The 19,402-nt window shown below is 46.6% G+C and overlaps 2 protein-coding genes across 2 annotated transcripts in view; one reads left to right on the top strand and one right to left on the bottom strand.

The window, feature by feature from the left end:
• Nucleotides 1–12,432, top strand: part of LOC149361018 (neprilysin-1-like) — a 125,793-nt gene extending 113,361 nt beyond the window's left edge. Inside the window, exons 21-23 of the mRNA XM_089567975.1 lie at nt 3,149–3,247; nt 5,663–5,739; nt 12,302–12,432. Coding sequence (XP_089424101.1) covers nt 3,149–3,247; nt 5,663–5,739; nt 12,302–12,413 — 288 coding nt within the window. The 3' untranslated portion in view covers nt 12,414–12,432. The remainder of the gene's footprint in view (nt 1–3,148; nt 3,248–5,662; nt 5,740–12,301) is intronic.
• Nucleotides 12,433–15,336: 2,904 nt separating this feature from the next.
• On the bottom strand, nt 15,337–18,238 carry LOC149361017 (uncharacterized). Its single transcript, XM_089569444.1, has 2 exons — nt 18,227–18,238; nt 15,337–15,816 (listed from the first exon to the last, which is right to left on the bottom strand). The coding sequence occupies exons 1-2, from the start codon at nt 18,236–18,238 to the stop codon at nt 15,337–15,339; spliced, it is 492 nt and encodes a 163-aa protein (XP_089425570.1).
• Nucleotides 18,239–19,402: the final 1,164 nt, after the last annotated feature.

Here is a 19,402-nt window from a genome sequence, read left to right as displayed (position 1 = left end):
AGAGAAATGCAAAAATATAGAAAATAGACCTGTTATTATGTAAGGCATATGATAGATATATGCATAGATGCAATGCTTACAAAAAGAGGATGCATATACATTGACGTATTTAGGGTTAAAGAAATTAAGAAACATGTGTAACAAGCCTGATATTCTTTTCCTACGAAGCTTATGAGCAACGTTGAGTGCGGCGAAAAAAAGCTACATTTCAACAACTGCAATCTCATATCAAGTTCACTGCTGTATATGTCTTGGCTAATAGCTGAGGAGTAGCCCTCCACTATGGCTACTCTCTCCTACTTCTCCTTCAGTTTTGTCCTCCAAGTGTCGCCTCAAGGTGCTGTTCGGGTGTTCACCCTGAGTGAGACGTTCACTGCCTCTTTCGTTACCTCATTGACGTCATTAACGATTCTTCTTTTTACTTGCGAACCGGAGCCCCTCTCATCCTGGAGAAAAAGGCGGCAATATTCAAGCCAGAACATATGCTTCCGACACTCGAATTCAACGCCAGCTTTACTGCAGTACAGTTCCCTTGTAATGCAGTCAAAAGTAACGCCAACGATCTGTATCGATGGCAGAACGCAAGGCGCCCTTGGTGACCCAGGCTCATTTTCAACGGATCGAGCAAACACAGCGGCACTAAGCGGAAAAAAAGCGGTTGCGATCTTCTGTACATGATTTAAGAGCGTACGTTGTTGGGCTGGTTGGTGAATCATGGTGAATAAAAGGGGGGTACTGCGCACAAAAAGACATGGACAAGAAGACAAGAAAAAAAAAAGTCTGCGCTTGTTGTGTTATCTTCTTGTCCGTGTCTTTTTGTGCGCAGTACCCCCCTTTTATTTTCTGTACATGAGGCCGTCGTCGGCTTTTAAGCATTATCAGTTGCATATGCAGGTGTAATATGCAACTCTGATATGTTGTGCTCAAATAGTATAATGCCTGTTAATGCCTTCCGGCGAAATTGGCGATTCTAACATGAAGCTGCCTTGGTAAGAAAAATGGCGAGTTTGCTGAATTGCGCGCATGAAAACGTGGCACGTTTATATCGATCACTTGTAGAAAATTTCTGAGGAGAATGCTACCTGAATCGAAATATGCCTAAACAAAGCCATTGGGAACGAAAAACGTAGATGAAGGTTTAAAGGGTCCAAAAAAATTAGTGCTCACCTCGCATGCACGCAATGCTGGAACAAGACAGCTACTAAACTGCGAAACAAAGTATTTAGAATTCACAATTTAATAACTAATGAGTGACGTTAAACATTAGCAATCATGTTTTTTAAGGACTCAAACTCACGCTAGAATTATTAACACTACTACGGTTCAAGCATGTTACGCATAAGTTCTGTACGACTCGTCGCATGACTTGTTCGGAAAAGTTTGACGTGCTCAGAGCGCTGTCGACGCAGAGAATAAAGCTGACTTTACGGCCTCACGGTTGTACGCTCGCCCCTTCAAGCTAGGTGCACCCATGGCCATATACAACACTCTCCCCTAAAATGTTCCTTTCGTGCCAGGCACAAGTGTCCTTATTAGAAACCGATCTAGGCTCGCTAATCAAACGCTGTCTTTCTAACGTGGCATATGCCATTCATGTCTGCGGGAATTCCGACATGCTGCGTCTAACGTGTCCTCCTTAAGGCTACAGGCATACTCGAACGGATGCCACTTTATGAAATTCCTCAAGGACATCAAACGGCTTCCAATTATACAGGTCACCCGTAGGAGCGATAGCCATCGACGGTAACGCGCAGTGCTTGTCATACTGAGAGGCAACACGAGAAATGGTTAAACCTGCTCTTAAGGCGTAGAAAAGTAGGTTTCGGCGAGAAGCTCTGGCGCAGGCGCAGAGATAGTGTGAAGAGGAGACTGAAGCTGTTCTTTTGCTTCGTGGTGAAACCAAGTTTTCTCCGCGCTGAGAGCTAGGTTAATCATTTCTGCCACATACTGTGCATACGTGAACAGAGAGCCACTAAGAGAGCGATAGTGTATGTTCGTGGGTCAGCGTAGTGATCAAGAAGTGACGATGAAAACGTTCCAAGCTGGCCTGGCTTGGAGCGCTCTTAGCTGTGGCGACAAAACACGAAACCGTCTGGTGGTTGAGTGAGCCCAAGCTTTGTAATTGATCTTTATACCTACTGAGGTCGCGCTCGCATTCGTATCGTCGCGAGCTAACACATCCGCTAATACTGACTACAGCGTGGACGGGTCATGTCAAGTTTTATTTCTCAAAAGGAACGGTGCACGGTTGAAAGCTGTGAGAGACAGCTTGACTAGGTACCGGTTCTTTCACAAAAGTGACGGAGCAGTAAATCGGAAGAAACAAAATTTTCACGCTTACGAGCAAAAAAACACTACCAATTGCGTGTCGGAGAGAAATGCCAATATAACGTGGCCTTCAACTGCGCACCTGAACCATATGGGTGCAATACCTGCACTAATGTGACGTGAAGGACGTTAGTAACCATAAATAGCCTACGCCAGGTTGATAATTGATATCTGAATTTCTTCGCTCACGCAGTTGCGGTTTCTCTTTCAGCATTCCAGCCCTGGCTATGACGTCAAAGTTAAGGAAACGTGAGCCACACAAAAAAATAGGATATTTTAGCCGTTCCTTCATTGGTTGAGTCCGGTTCTTCGGGAAGGCTGGCTTAAGAGTGACACTGAATTGCAACGGCAAAGCAGCAATTACATTATTCTTTTAATGGCTCAAGTTGCCTCAACTAATATTTCAGGCCATAGCCATAGCCAAGGTTGGCTTGCTTAAACTGGAACTTGAAAAATTCAGCCATATATATATCTACAGTGCCTAGGCGAACTCGAGATGATGATCCGTGCATTCCAGCGCTTTAAAACACAGTTGCAAATACGAAAAAACGCAGCCGAACATTTGGGGTGTGTAATCATAAGCGTCATCATTTACTAACCCTTAAGGGTCCCGTAGGCACCCTTAAGGGTTAGTGTGGCCGGAGGTCATTCACACACGCGAAAGGATAACTAATATCACAACAACAAAACAGAAATCGGCTACATTTATAAGCCCACAAAATGCCCCTTGTCTTCTTTCCTTTTGACTCCGTTCCGCTTTTGTGAACAACTCCCAGACGCCATCGCATGAACGCCAACGCGTTTCTCTTCTCGGCCGCAGGCGTACCGCGAGGCCCACGCCAGCTCGCTCAAGGAGCACACCATCCACCACATCGACGGCACGGCCTTCAACCAGGTCTTCTTTCTCTCCTTCGCACTGGTAAGACTGCATCACTTCAGTGCACGCCACACTGCTGCTCTGTTTACGTGGGGGGTAGGAATGCCTATCTACCCGGGCTGCTCCGAAGTTGCCCATGCTAGCTTTCTTGCCGCTGGTGTGAAATTTTTTTTTTTGAAGTTTGTTTATTTTACATCATAGATGTGGGTAGGTCCGGGTAAAAAGTGATCGCAGATCACTTGAGGGACCCCCGGACCCCCCTTTACATGGCATACAGCAACAAACATCGGAAGATGGTCAACGCTAGAGAAAAAAACTTTTTACACAGACACAGTTATACATACAACACATTTTATACATCATAAAAAAAAGAATATACTTAACAACGTTTTGTAGCTTATTTAAAGGCAGCTTTAATTTCGCGCAAGCTGCTTTTCGAAATATCGATATTCATGGACTGTAATTTGTTTAATAAGTGTGGCATATTGTAACGTAGCATCTGATTGCCGTAGTTGGTGCGACAAAAAGGAATAAACCATTTTTCTGTATTGCGCAGGGTATAAGCCGGTACAGTTTGAGTGAGGCAGGTCAAGTCTAGAAAGGCTCGATTATTATATTGTAGGGATTTCTTGTATCTGGTTGCTAAGTAATATCGGTACAAGCTATGGACTGGTATAATCTGGTAGTGTGAAAATAATTGATCAGTAGGGGCATGGTAGTCAACATTGGCAATGTAACGGACAGCTTTCTTTTGCAGCATGTAAATTTTATGCATATTTGTTTCTGTTGTAGTTCCCCACACCAAAAAACAGTAGTTTAAGTGTGACAAAAAAATGGCGTTAATATCTTTAGCTTGATTGCAACAGGAAGGAAGTTTCGGAATTTAGCGAGAATACCAACACACCGTGACAGATGAGCGATGACAGAATCTACTTGAGCGTTCCAGCTCATGTGGTTGTGGAAAAGTATTCCTAGTGTTTTAATCGTGTCTTTGAATTCTATGTTGGTGCTCCCAAGCTTTATGTCGAAGTTCTGAATAATTGCTGATTGTCTAGCATGAAAAAGTACGGCTTTAGTTTTTTCAGTATTTAAAAGTAGTACATTATTTTCACTCCAGGTTTTTAATCTATTCATTGCGTCATTTATAATTGGAATTAGGAGCTGTATTGAGGTGCCTTGAAAAAATAAACTTGTGTCATCTGCGTAAATGACATATTTTGGCTTATCATGTATTGTAACTATATCATTTATATATAATATGAACAGGAGAGGCCCTAAAATGCTGCCTTGCGGTACACCGGTACAAACTGCTTGCGATGATGATAGATGAGACCCTATTTGGACTTTCTGATGACGATGTTGAAGGTAGGACTTTATAAGGCTTAGGGGTGTCCCGCGTACGCCATATAATTCCAGTTTCTGCAGTAAAACAACATGATTGAGGCGGTCGAAAGCCTTTGAAAAATCTATGAAAACTCCGATGCAGATTTCTCGATTTTCAATTGCATCCAGTATGATTTCTTTTTGCGTTAATAACGCTGTTTCGGTTGATTTCCCGTGGATAAAGCCATGCTGGGAAGGGGAAAGAAGATTGAACTTTAAGCAAAAATTTATTATTCGTTTGTAGATTATTCTCTCTAATCCTTTTGAAAAGACCGGTAATATTGAGATTGGTCGATAATTAGACATATCACTTTTATCTCCTTTTTTGTAGACAACGATAACTTTTGACACTTGCATTAACTTCGGAAACAGACCAGTAGATAGGGCGAGGTTGTAAATATTGGTGAGAATAGAAGCTATGCAGTCAATTACGTATTTTATCGGTGCAATTTGAATGTTATCTATTTCACAAGCTCTGCTATTATTTAAGGAGGCAAAAATACTGCAAATTTCATTTTCATTGGTAGGATCTAAAAATCGAAAAGGCCGCCCCAGAGCTCCCTAGACGACCGCGAACATTTTTTTTTTTGACTCAGCGCCGCTTGTCTTGGGCTTATTAGTCGCGAAATGGCGGCATTAACACCCCGAATATTTAAATTTCTTCGCTGTCTATTTATCAGGTGCCATTGTAAAACATAATTGGGGGCATTTTTCAGCGGAGAATAGACAAGCACGGAAGACACGGATGACACAAATGCTCGACTTCAACTCAGTAGGCTGAGCTTGGCGCATGGTAGCCTTAGCCGCTTATGCGCCATTAATCCCAACAAAACAACAACTCAGTAGTTGAAGTCGATCGTTTGTGTCTTTTGTCTTTCTGTCCCCGTCTATTTAACGCTGGAAAATGCCTCCAATCATAGGCCGCAGCCAAATAGCCAAAAATTGTCTGGTCTCAGTGTCTTTTAGACTTTTTGATAAGGTTTGCAAGCCTCCGGTTATTTGGGGGCTCCAAAGCGCTTGTACTCGCTACCGGGTTCCGCTCTGCATAGCACCTTCCCATGCTCTTATCTGCAGGGCCTTTGCGAAAACATGGACAAGGTAGCGCTTCGCGACATGGTCCTCGAAGGCAGGGTCAGCCCCGGCAGGTTTCGGTAAGTCCATCTCTATGAGCTGTAGTTCGAGGTGTCCGCGATGTAATGTAACAATGAGATTAAAATGCCTTGATGTCAATCACGTTCTACAAGCAATTTACGAGGCCTTAATTTAAACTGATCGAAGTGCTCCGAATGCAGTACAACCAGTACTTTGTACTGTTGTCGCCTCGTTATTTTATCCGCTCTGACCAGGCGTAGTGCGCTTCCAGCCTGTAGCCATTTGCATCTAGCTGCCATGTCCTCACGCCTGCCTTGCGCCTCGTGAGTGCGCTAGGTTTTCTAGCTGCGAGTCATCCAGCTGAAACGGACCGGCAGGGCGTTTAAAAAGCAATGACTACAAAGGGCCCAACAGTAGACACTGAACATGAATGGGCCTATATGGGACTCTCTTTTTGAGGCAGGGTATGCTGTCCAAGTCCCGGTGTAGATCACCAAATGTACGGACTGCTTACCATTGGCAACGGAGGCATATGCCCACCGCAAGGAATAATACCCTGATGCAGTTAGAATTGTAGAAGACTTTTGAACGCGGCACTGGAGGTCGAGGTTTCCAAATAGAGGAGGCTGAAACCTTGGTTAAAATCTGCGGAAGTGCTAGAACTTCACATGTTGTAAGGAGGGAATTCTGTTTTCTTTGCCGACTGTAAGTATTGCATATTTTTAGTGATCGAAATCTACACCAGGGCTTCAGCAGCATGCCCTGCCTCTAAAAGAAAGAGCGCTAGAGGAAAGCTTGGTTTCTTTTTACTCCCATATTGGCTAATTCTTGTTTAGAGTGTAGGGCGCATCACTGACAAGGTCTTGCTGCTGAAGGAAACAATTTTGTTGAGTAGAACGCCATTCAGTCTCGCAAGACTTGGCCGCGGGAATTGGAGGGTGGGAAGTTTTATATTTGTGCCACGGTGGAAGAATGTTTTATTCTTTCACCGCGATTTAGGCTGGAGAGAGAGAGAGAAACCATTGAAACATCAGTCAATGAATGCCGGGAGAGAAGTCTATCTTCGCCGTCGCCCTTAGCCGTCGGCCGGAATCCCTTGTGACGCAGCAGCAGCAAGGGCTTCACCGATGATGTCCTGCTGGAAGTTAGGGTCTGGGCTGCAGAGCTAAGCCTCCCAGTATTCGATAGTGCGGAAGCTATCGTACGTAGTCGGACATTTCCCCCACCACGTGGACTAAATCTGCTGCCTCGTCGCAACATTCGTTCTTGGACCTGAAGACTTGAGGATGACACTTGTAGAGTACTGGGTTGGGAAAAATTCCCGTCTATAATTTTCTCCACATAACCTCCTCTTTCTCATGGAGCGCTCTGTCTGCTGGCAGATAAATTTGTCGATTTAGTCTGTAGTATAGTGTGATTTCCTGGTATGCACGCATATCAGCTCTGCTGTTTATAGTTTCAGTGACTTGGGAGGTTCCAGTGGTCTACCTGTAAGTGAGACCTCGGGCGACCGAATGAGCCTCCTCGTTTCCTCCGAGTCCTTGGTGAGCTGTTGCCCAAAGGAGCAGAACCAGTTCACTTGGTCCTCCTTCCCTGTTTAATACACGGTTGGCTGTCTTCGTCACCCTCGCCGATTCGTAATTTATTATAGCATTTTTGAGTCGCTGATGACCGCCTTGCCCCCCCTCCCCCTCCCCCCCCCCCTCTCCCTTGGCTGACGGCCAAGGCTATGGGCACTCCCTCAGCTTCTACCCTCTCGGCGCCGCGGACTGTGCAGCATGCCACCGGGGTTCCGTCTTCCCTTACCGCCACGGCCGCCTATGCCGCTTTGCTCTCGTACACTGCAGCGTCCGTGTGTAGGATGTCGTGTGGACCTGTAAATCTAGCTTGTAGTGCCTCTGCCCTGTCTTTACGTCTCCCTTCATGAAAGGCAGGGCGCATGTTTCTGGGCAGCGGAGGAATTTTAATCTTTTCTCTGATTTGTCGTGGTATGTCTCTTGAGCGCACAATGCTACTGCTTGGGCTTGTAGCCCAGTCTCTAAAATTTTCCTCCCCGTTTTGCATCCGAGTAGTCTTTGGTGCTGAGCGGCAACAGAAGCTTCAATCAGCTCAGCGAGAGTGTTCGAGACCCCAAGCTTCATAGTCTCTCAGTGGACGCGTTCGGGAGGAGTCCGAGCGCGACCTTGACACTTTCCCTGATAATAATTTCAAGCTTGTTCCGTTCCACACCTTGACGACTGAGGTAGGGTGCCACGCACACTATTATACTGATTACCAAGGCTTGCGCGAGACTCAGGTGATTCACCTCTTTCATCCCAGCGTGCTTATTCAATATTCATCTGATGAGACAAAACGTCTGATTTGCGCTGGCTTCTAACGTAGCAAGCGTTCCATGATTCTCCTGTTTCGCCTGAATTAGCCCGATGACGCCGATACTTTCGACCGCGGGAATTTCTCCGCCTCTCCACCGTTTACGTACAGGTAGATGTCTGCCTCGAGCTTTCAGTGAACGCGCCGTTTTCCGGGGGGCATGAGGAACAGCGCTTCCAATTTTCCGGCCGAAAACTTAAGTCATGCATGTGGGTGTCAGGTACCCTTCAGTGATGTCAACAGCTTTTTTCAGAGGGCTTCCAACTTGCCGTCACTCCCCTTGTTTATCCATAATGTTATGTCATCCCCGTATATGATGTGGGGGGAGATTATAAATTTCCGCCAACGGTTCGAGGGGTTCAAATATCGCGATGTTGAAGAGGACTGGTGATAATACCGAACCCTGCGGCGTCCCCTTTTTACCCCGTTTAATGTCCTCAGTGGAGTATTCCCCTATCTTGAAAGTCGCGTTCCTGTTCGTAAAAAGTTCTTGATGTAATTGCACACTCTCTTCCAGAGATTAAGCCGCCGCGGTGGCTCAGTGGCTATGGTGCTCGGCTGCTGGCCCGAAAGACGCGGGTTCGATCCCGGCCGCGGCGGCTGAATTTCTTTGGAGGAGAAATTCGAGGCCCGTGTACTGTGCGATGTCAGTGCACGTAAAAGAACCCCAGGTGGTCGAAATTTCCGGAGCCCTCCACTACGGCGTCTCTCATAGCCTTAGTCGCTTTGGGACGCTAAAACGCCATAAACCAATCTTCCAGAGATTAAGTGAGTTCAGATTCGCCAAGATCGACACATGCCTCACATTGTCAAATGCATTTGCCACATCCAACCCCACGGTCACTTTACTGTCTCGGGTTTGCTTGGCTATAATTTGGTCCTTGAGCTGCAGCATCACGTCGCCGATCATGGTGTGTGGGTGCAGCCCATTGTCTTTTGTGTACTTATTGAGCCGCGTCTGAACGACACTGCTCCATAAGCTTACCCACGCAGGAGGTGAGCGATATCGGCCTGAGGCCCACTTTTTTCCCTCACTTGGTAATGAAAACGAGTTTTGCGAGTTTCCACTCCTACGGTATCATTTTCTTCTCCCAGCACTCCTGCATGTACGTTGCGAGGTTGGCGATGGATCTGTCGTATAAATTACGCAGTATTCTGCTGCTCACTCTACCCGGCCCTGCTGCTGACTTAGTCCCCAGTCGATTAATCTCCGTTCTGACTTCAGCCAGACAGGTCCGGGCGTCTAATTCAGAATTCTCGCCTCCTCCGTAGTCCTGGAGGGGTTGCCGTTTGCGACATTGTTGTACCTGTTCCGGACTTCCTCTAAGAGTTACCTCTTAGTGCCGGCAAACTGATGCGTCAGTCTTTCCAGCTGTTGTTTGGACACTGACTTTGTGCTATCCGGATCTAAGGGTCGCCACACCCCCGCGGTACTCATATTCATCTCCATCAGATCGCAGGCGTTCCGCCAATTTTGCTTCGTGAGCGCGATTGCGTGCTCTTCAGTTTCTCCATTTAAAGCCGCAATCTGCTTCCTGATATTCCGGTCCCATCTGCTTTGTCGTATTCGGCGCTCCAACACTTTCTCTTTCCTCCAGAGATTTATCAGTCCGTTATCTTGGCTAGAAAAAAGAATGCTACGTCTCCGATGCAGCTGCAGCTGCCTTAACTTCAACACGGGTTTTCAGAGCAGTCGCCACAGGCCGCTGATGGGATGCCCATGCGGTTATACGTCGGCTTTGGGAAGCTATGTGAGCACTAACGCACACCCTGTGTGAGTACGTTTACAGTGGCTACTACGGCAGCATTTCTTTGGGAGCGAACTGCGAAAGCTCAAGTGTGGATGGATGTATGTTAGGAGCGTCCCCTTTGAAACAGGGTGGTGGCAGATGCCACCATGCTCAGTATTAGTTTTAATGCGCCAGCATTACTGGTCGTGGTGAGCGATGTAGCGACATGTGTGTGGCTCTTCTGCGTCACACGAACATAAAAAATCCCAGGATAAAACTACTACGGGTCGGACTCGAACACAGAAATTTCTCGTGCGAAGCGAGTGCGGAACCTCATAGCCACGACGGGTGCCGTGTTACTTGATGGACAGAGGCAAGCATAGTCCGTGCGGCAGTAGCATGACGTCATGCTAAATGTCATGACCTAACAGAAGATGGATGACATATACAAAACGCCTGCCTCCGTTGACGCCACAGAAAGCTACTGCGCACTCGCCAACAAAACCTGTGCGCGTCGCCCAGGTGCTTGGGCCTCGCGCCAAAGAGGAACCAAGCAAAATTGGCAATGGCTAAGCAAAAAGTGAAATGTTAAAAAAAAGAAAAATAAGTGTTTTTAGCGGAAAGCATAAGGTGTTTGCAGTAGTTTTAAAATATAGCCATGCAGTCATTAGTGCGATCAACTGCTTGCTAGCGCATTCAAACCTTGCTCTTGCAGCGCCTGATCTGTCACTTTTTCATTTAATTTTTCTAACCAGTCACCAGGCAATAGAAATACCTGTAAATGCAGAACAATTCACTCCTACCTATCTCATAGTTTATTTGAAACTTTAGGACTTTAAACCTCACCTATCACAGTTGGAAGAGGTTAGCCAAACTTGAGTTTCCCCCCCTTTTATTTGTATAACGTTCGGCCGCCTTCCCATGTGGGGTGAATCGTGCATAACACAAGGAACCTTCTTGTGCAATTTTGTTTAATTTTGTGCAGCTAGTAGAGCAGAGAAGTTTTAGGTCGTCACACGTTCCGTATACTCCTCGCAGCGAGCGACAGAATTAAAAACCAGGAAGAACAAAGCGACAAGATCCCACACAAAATTGTGTGGGTACCGGAGCACACGGGGGTGGCAGGGAACCAAGAGGCCGACAGGATAGCTCGAGGATACACTCCTTTCCGAGCATCCGACGAGACCGCGGAACTTGCGCCAGCACCCAGGGAATATTCGGCCATACTACAAAACTACAGAGTCAGAAGAATGCGATATCCCCCACCGCACAAATCTCTCAGCAGAGAGGAAGCTGCGTATATGCACAATGCATCTGGTATATGGAAATTAGGCTTGAATAGCAATTTCAATAAAAAATAGTTCAATAAATGCGGCCGATTCTATTGCGAGGAAAAATAAAATTACAACTATAGGAGCGCAGAGGAGCTGGAAGTTAATTAGCGCTTGAAAATGATTTTTATCTTCGAAGCAGAGTTGTCCGCGTTTACTGTTGATGCACTCCTCTAGATTTTAGACCACACGAATTATAGAAGCTTGACTTGTAAGCAGTCCCGATTAAGACAGCGTTTATATTTGAGTGACGTGTACAGGTTTTTCAGTAAAGGTGAACTAGATTGGGAAAAGAATAGGTTTTTTTAGGCAAGAAAATTGCGTTTGCGGCTTAGTAAAACTTGCGCTGGTGGATTAACTTTTCAACTATAACAGTTAGACATCTGGTTGCAACTAGATTTGTGGCCGGCGGTTAGTAAAAGACATATCAGTATTCAGAATTTCGAAAACGCGATTACCCTTGGCGCTGTAGCTCGACAAAATTTGGCTGTTTCGACTAATTAACGTGCACTGAAGGGGCTTCTCTGCGTTCGTGCTTTTCGAAAGTGCTTGTATTTTGGCACGATGTAGCAAACATTTGTTGGGCCACAGTGCCGAAAGTAATCTTGTTTTCGAATGTCTAATAACTGATGCGTTTATTACTATCGACCGGCTACAAATTTCCTGTCGGAACCACGCGTCTAACTGTAATAGCAAAAAGTTAATTATCAAAAATTAGTTAACTGGCGAACTAGTTAACTTGAATGGCACAATAAGCCGCCTTTATAGCGCAAAAAGCTTATTTTTAAAAACTCTGCTTCACCTTCGCTGGAAATACTGGGCGAGTCTTGTTTGCAGCACAATCTGCATATCTTGCAGCTTGTTATCGAGCACCACATAGAGAGAACAAACGCGCGTTAATGATATCCTAGTTGAAATCAAGAGGAAGAAATGGGCTTGGGCAGGGCATGTAATGCGAAGCCAAGATAACCGCTGGCCCTTAAAGGTGATGGAGTGGATTTCGAGAGAAGGCAAGCGTAGCAGGGGGCGGCAGAAAGTCAGGTGGGATGATGAGATCAAGAAGTTTGTAGGGATACGGTGGCCGCAACTGGCGAAGGACAGGGTTAATTGGAGATACATGGGAGAAGCCTTTGCCCTGCAGTTGGCGTAGTCAGGCTGATGCTGATGATGATGCGCTTGTTGGTGCGCAGGGTGAACGCGGCGCTGATGAACTTCAACAAGTTCGGCAAGATCTTCGGCTGCGCCCCCGGCACTCCCATGAACCCGCTCCGCAAGTGCACCGTCTGGATGAGGCACGAGTGAACTGCGTCCAGGGATTAAAACACGAAGAAAAAAACACATCTGGTCGCCTCGTATTCTAGACTACGGAGAGAGGATGTGGTCGGTAGCACCACTTGGAAAATTGCTGCTTTACCTCTGCAATCGGCACATTTGTAGAAAGCTCGAGGACACGGAGAAACCGCATTTAAAGACGCTTTTATTTTATTTTTTACTTCGAATAGTCGTTACAGAAGAATGAATGCGTTAACATCTAGATGCCTAGCTGAAAGCTAGTTGTGATTTATGCAAATAATTTCCTACTGTGTTTAATCGCAGGAGTGTAGCGGGAATTGTTTTTAAGGCATGAATGTACAGTCGCGAGCAAAAAATATTAGCACAGATCACTGGCGATCAGAATTCGTATATCTCACCACGCGGCGCTGCGGTACGCAGACCTGCCTTACGGGCCGTTTCCATGTTTGCAGCCTAGGGGGGGGGGGGGGGGGGACGGCAGGAATTAAGATTTATCAAGCGTGCATCGCCCGAGCGTTGAAGTGCCGATCCTGCATGACTGTGCTTGTGGCATTTATTTTGGGTCGGTTATCATGAGCAAAGCTGGCTTCTTTTTATTACTGTTTTTTTTATGCCCGTGATTGTTTCTTCAAAAGGAACTCGCGGGAACAATAGATGATAGCGCTGCTTTTAGCCAGTAATTTTGCTGTGTGTGGCAGTCCGCTGAACCCCCCTAAAACTGTAGAATGGGAACGGCACGACACTCTCGTTATCTGCCTCTTCGCCACCCGCAGCGCCACGCGTTGTCATACCGGCGCTCTCGTGTTCCGTCATGTGTGCTAATCTTTTTTACCCGTGACTGTACTGTTAGTAGAGTCCTGTACTGAATTAGTGAGTTAAGTGCTAGTATATCCTTCTGCCTAAAATGAGGAGCAGTGTTCGTGTTGTAGTTAGACTGTGCCATGAATCTAACGGCCCCTTTCTTAAGCGGCTTCAAGTAGAACTTGTGTTTCCCCAGGATTCAATGCAGTGCGACAACTTGCTTTGAAAAACTTCGAAGTAAATCATTCGAACTGTGCCTTTGCCAAAGTAGTGACGGCATTTTTAGAGAGGAAAGCGTGTTGCTCCTAACTTTTTACATAGTGCCTGAATATGGATGTTCCAGTGCGAGTTCTGATCCAGAATTACTCATACACTCTTAGAAAAAAGGGGCGAATAGGGGGCGAGAGGTTAGTCTTTTTGGGGACTAACTGACCTGCCACTGGCAATCGTCCTTTTCGGGACTAACTGCTAAGGGTGTAACTGTTGGTCCCCTTCTAAAGGGTGCAACCGTTAGTCCCCGGGAGCAGACATTTAATGAAAAAATGCACACGACGCGTGATTTCCAGCGTCATTTATAGTGGGATAGTTTCCGACAGAACTTCACACATATAACAACGATAAAGGAAACAGAAATAAACATACATGAAAACACCAGGATTCGAACCGACAACCTTTGGATTATGAGCCGAGCGCGGATATGACTACGCCACCACCGAGGACAGTCCACGGTAGAAAATAAAAGCCTTGTATGCGAAACACACACACGGTCTGTCTGTACCGCTCAAATTGTTATCACAGTGTGGTGGTTTTGGTGTCATATGCTTTTGAAAAAACCTGCGGTAAGCTTTAATGCGCACGCACAACGGTCTAAATCACGTTTTGGCCAAAAAAGAAGTGCTGAACTGTGTATACATTACGGCCGGTACTTCACAACCACAACAGTGGTTTTCTTTTTGTTTCTTTTTTTGCGTATAAGGTGGTCTTCTTCCTTGCAATTGGCAGCTGCACATTACAGCCTGTTGAAAACAAAGGTAGAAGGCGATGGTTCACTTCGTTTTTTGTTACCGGCGGAGAGCGGTGACAGGGAATTGACTGCTAAGTGTCGCCGATACTTACACAGCATCACATAAGCTCGTAAACAACGGCAACGGTGTGAAACTACGTGTACTTGCTCAACCCTAACTTTTACAACTCACATTTGACACGTATTGAAGTTCGTAGTAATTGTTTATGCACTTGCACAGCTGCCAGCCGTTTCGGTGGCACGAAGCCTATTTCTCACGGAAAAGGGTATCCGCCTCGTCACAGGCAGCGGCAGTGCCCTCACTGGCCTTAGACGACATCCATGCGCTTCAAAAATTGAGTACTATTGCAGTCAGGGTCTTCTCGCGCAATTTTCGCGTGCTGCTGTGCTGCGATTCGCCTCCCGTTAGTCTCTTTCTCGGCAGTTAGTCCGTTGAGTTTGCGCACGGCGCGCATTTTTGGCAAGGAGTGTGTCGTGTGCAAATTTAGGGACTAAAGAGCCCTTTTTAGGACTAAAGTTGTCTTTACTCCCCCCTGGGCCGGTTTTTTTCTGAGAGTGTAGATAAGTGACGTTAATAACAGGTGACGTTAATGATGCGGCCGCAGCTGGCAAAATTTCATCGCGCGCCGCCGTCTCCCAGAGATGAGAACCTAAGAAAACATTATCTGAATTTCTCAGACTTCTGTTACTTGAAGGCTTTCGAAAATTGGTTTTATCATTGCTGCATTCCCAAACTAAAGACCACTACACCTAATAGTTCGCAACGATGCCTTCATGCGTCTTCATGTTCAGCGAAACTTCTTGCAATTGGTGATTCAGTAGGTGTGCAAATCGCGTTTCTTCAGTCGTTCAATGTCACCAGAGGAGCGGATGCTTTTGCATGATGTTGGAGACGAGGCTAGAAGACAGACTTATGTCACACATAAATATTTTTATTTTCATAAAAAAACAACTCAAGTGCGTCTTTGTACATCAGTCACAGCTGCATCTCCAAATAATGAGTCACGCCTGTTTCTCCGTGCTTCTCAGGTCCCGTGTCCATTGACGTGAAGAACCCATTGCATTAAGCCGACTAGGCACTCTTCACGCAGTCGAGGTGCTGCACTCCTAGTACTTTTTGCCGTAGCCATATCCGAGGCCACCGTATCCAAGTCCACCATACCCAAGTCCACCATATCCCAGGCCACCGTAGCCGAGACCACCGTATCCAAGACCACCATATCCTCCGCCGTACCCAAGGCCTCCTCCTCCGTAGCCGCCGCCGTATCCTCCTCCCAGGCCGGAGTGGGCGACCAGGGCCCCTCCTCCGCTCAGCTTGTTCACCTGGTGGATGGTCTTGACCAGGAACACTGGGCCGGGCACAGCCTTGTAGAGGCCGGGACCTCCTCGCACGAGGGCCACACTTCCGCCGATGCCGTAGCCTCCGCCATAGCCTCCGCCGTAGCCTCCGCCGTAGCCTCCGCCGTAGCCTCCGCCGTAGCCTCCGCCATAGCCTCCGCCGTAGCCTCCGCCATAGCCTCCGTATCCCAAGACCTTAGGATCACACATGACCGCGGCCAGGGCGGCGCAGAGGACGGCAGCAGTGGTCTGCACAGCATGCGTTATGAGGAGAAACGATATAGCTCATCTGTGTGCAGTGTATTGCTGTCCGCAGCTACATTTAGTACTCCGGCACAGTTACTTAAAGAAAATACCGTTTATTTTCGAAAGACAATGTGTCAATAATGTGCGGTCTAGAGAATGGGTAAAGCCTGTTACTTGTTTTGTCATAACTTACTTGCGCTTACTTTTGTGTGCTTGCTAATGAAAGCTGGGAAACAGCCTTACAAAATATTTCGAAGCCCCTATGAACAACAAGACGACTCTTCACTGGTTGCACTATAACCCGCCATGCTTTGGAAGCGGTTTCCCATTATGGTGGCCCGTGCTCACTCACTGGCTCTGTAGGAATAGGAACGGAAAGAAATTGAAGTTTTTAGCCCGCCATTCCACTTGTACGCATAACGTAATACCTCTTTCTTGGGTTCATGCGGCATCTGGCGCTAAAGGAATCCACCTTACTCGAAAAAAGCAGATGACAGTAGGATAAAACTAGTACAGTTGTGTTCACAGCAGGCCGCTTCTTGAACAACCGGCAAGGAACTTTACAGGGGCGTCAGATGTCGTTTAGACGCAGACGACAAGTTGACGATCAAGAGTCACGCGAGTGAAAGTGTTCAAAAGTACTGGCCGTGGGAAGTGAACTGAGTAAGCTTAGGGGCTCGCCAAGCTTGAATCGTTCTTGGAGCCAGTGGGGTAATCGCTCAACACGGCACTCTAAACAGAGAGGAGTGAAAAGGGAATTAAACCACTCCTCTGGCACACACCCTCTTCTAAAAGCGTGTGCACTAGAGAACCGCTTAGTCTCTCTTTACTCACATATAAGCGTATTCGTGCTTAGAGTATACCGAAGCATTGAAACTCTTTGACAGGCTTGTCATGATGCCTTTCAGGGTTGGTGGCAGCCACATTGAACGGCCGAAGCCGTTACAACCGAGTTGAAAAAAATATAACCGTATGAAAAATACGACGAAAAGTTTTATAGTCTGGTCGTAGCGACAAATTTTACTGCTGTTTGGCAGTATTTTTCTGTAGTACTGTAGTTTTTTTGCAGCACTTTTCTTTAGTAACTCAATAATTTATGTCGCCGTTAGAAAAATTTAGTTATTACAAGTTCCGGGTCAAAAACATTATAGAAGAATTTGTTATGACGGCAGAAACTTTTGTTATGTTTCTCGACTAGGAAGCAAGGCAACAGAGTGGACAAGCTGTTTTTGCTTAGCAGCTGGTATTGAAGCACGGGACGCCATATTGAGGCGACGTCTGCGGTGCACGAGGGAACCACCGTGTGCATGCACTCTGTCTGATATGGTTCGTTTCATCCTGTCCAATATTATATTGCGCGAAAAGAACACGTTCTGATGCTGAAGAAAGGAAATATGGGGAAGGTGATGCGACTGTCTATAAACAACTTATTCGCTTCGTTTTGAGAGGCAATGGGCGTCAGTGTTTTCTACTGCCCGCCCAGAGATTCCAAAATCAGAAGATACGACTCTCTACACTTCCCTGGTTAGTTGTCGCCAGCTCTAAAAAAAAAATGCAGCTGAGGACGGAAGTTTTTGAGTGTTTATCAAGAAAAAAACAAATTGATCATGTGAATCAAGGTACTGTTCCGGAGTGCAATGCGGCCACCATTCTCTTTTAGCTTGACTTGACGGCAGATATAACTAAGAACACTCTATAATAACACTGTTTTAAATTTGCACTTCGTGGCAGTTCTTTGTAGACGCCATAAGCCTCATATTTTAGCTCTACTGCATGCATACGACGCATGCGATTCAGAACTCGATGTTGCAGTTATTTATTTAGCAAAACGCTGTCGTAATGAACGAACGCAGCAGTTGTGTCGGGAAAACAGCGCACGTGTCAGCCCTAGTCTCTAGTAAGAAGCAACTAGTGGCACTCGTTGCCTGGTAGTAGTTTTTAGTTTGCTGGACATTATAGCGCAGCATGATTTTCTGGATCAAAGTGAGTTGAACCTTACAAGCAGGGCCTTCATTTCTGCACACCTCTAGCCATACCGCTTGCACAGGTGCGCCCAGTTCTGGGGCTTTAGAAGCCACGAAAACGCTTTTCTTTCAGTCTAAGTGCGAAGCCAAAGTGTGAAGGATGGACTGTGCATTTCGCTGCCTGGCGTGAGTGGTACACCCAAACATCCGCCATTGTCTGTTCGCTCCTTCATTTACAGAGAAAGGCTGTCCCCTCCTTCACTTAGATAGAAAATTCTTATAGTAATCGCTTCCATGTCCCGGATATTTATGCCGGAACGTGCATATTTCTATGGGAACCTCCCTCCTGCCAGAATATTTTACTTTATTAACCAGCACCTTTGCTTAAGTCAATAGGAGCTAACCTTAAGAGGGAATAGAATTTAACCCGATGCCGCGCAAGTCCTCACCAGAGCGTTCATTGTAGATGCTTGGCTGTAGAGTCCGCAGCTGAAGTGTGCAGCGACATGGGGAGTGCCGTCGCTTATATACCGGCCGAGGTGGCGCAGTATCGGAAACACGAGAAAGAGGCCGCCTGTGTCACGTACGACGACCACGCGACGCGGCCGGCTACGTGGGCCGATGTGTTTTTCGGCAGCCTTCTATTTCCCGAAAGGGCGTCCGATCTCTGCAGGGCGGTCTCCGATCTTTTCCGCTGCGACGGATGGAAGTGACTTGCGCCGAGATGCGTCGCGGATGGGCGTGGAGCAGTGTTGCGCGTGCGTCGAGGCGGGAAGGAAGTCGGCCGATTAAACTGCGGCGTCCCCTTGAGGCTAGATGAGCCTTGCTTTACTTGTACAAGGGCTCAGTTCACTCCAAGAATACCGTACACGGTTTTCGTGTGGTGAATTTTGATCCACTGACTCTCGTTTCTTTGTTATGCAGAAAGGACCGAGTCGTTTTACGTATGCAGTGTCAGAGGCCTGAAACGATGGCGAAATGAAAGACTTGTAACAATTTCAGTTCAAGAATTGCCTTCTGACCAAATCGCTTTCTGAGCGTGGAGTTGGTTTCAACGCACTGATATAAACGCATACAACTCCGCACGTCTTCTAACACTGCCACCAAAGGGTGTTCAGAAAATGCTAGTTGCCAAGGGAAAATGGGAGCTCAAGAACATCGGAGCACTGTGCCTCACGGCTGAGCACACAGGATTGAAGAGGTGTTCAAAACCATGCAAGTGGCACACCAACCCTGAGCCATCTCATTTGGAACCCCGGCCATGAGTGCGAAGCTTCCCCACGCGATTTGACACTGCCCCAAACACATTAGATCTTGCGAGGTGGGAATCACTGAGTTAAAATTATTGACGCCGCTATATGCGCGTATTTCTTCCAATTATGATCATGCCTGCTATAGCGTTTGCGAACTGCACCGTATTTTCGGCACCGTACTGACTCTGCCCAAGTCCCGAATCTCGACCAGTCCTGTAGACGCTAGATAAAATAAGTAATAGATTAGAATTACAATTACACCATCTGAAACACAATCTATTACAGTGGTCAAGTAGAGCCTCAGAATAGTAAATGAACAATTACAGAAAAGTAATTTATTACTGTTGCGTTATTTTCCTGGCAACTTTAATT

Source organism: Amblyomma mixtum, chromosome 2 (assembly GCF_055824585.1).
Source record: "Amblyomma mixtum isolate Tamu chromosome 2, ASM5582458v1, whole genome shotgun sequence".
NCBI lineage: Eukaryota > Metazoa > Arthropoda > Arachnida > Ixodida > Ixodidae > Amblyomma > Amblyomma mixtum.
The sequence above is the reverse complement of the archived record's forward strand: the minus strand, read 5'-3'. Positions and strand labels throughout refer to the sequence as shown.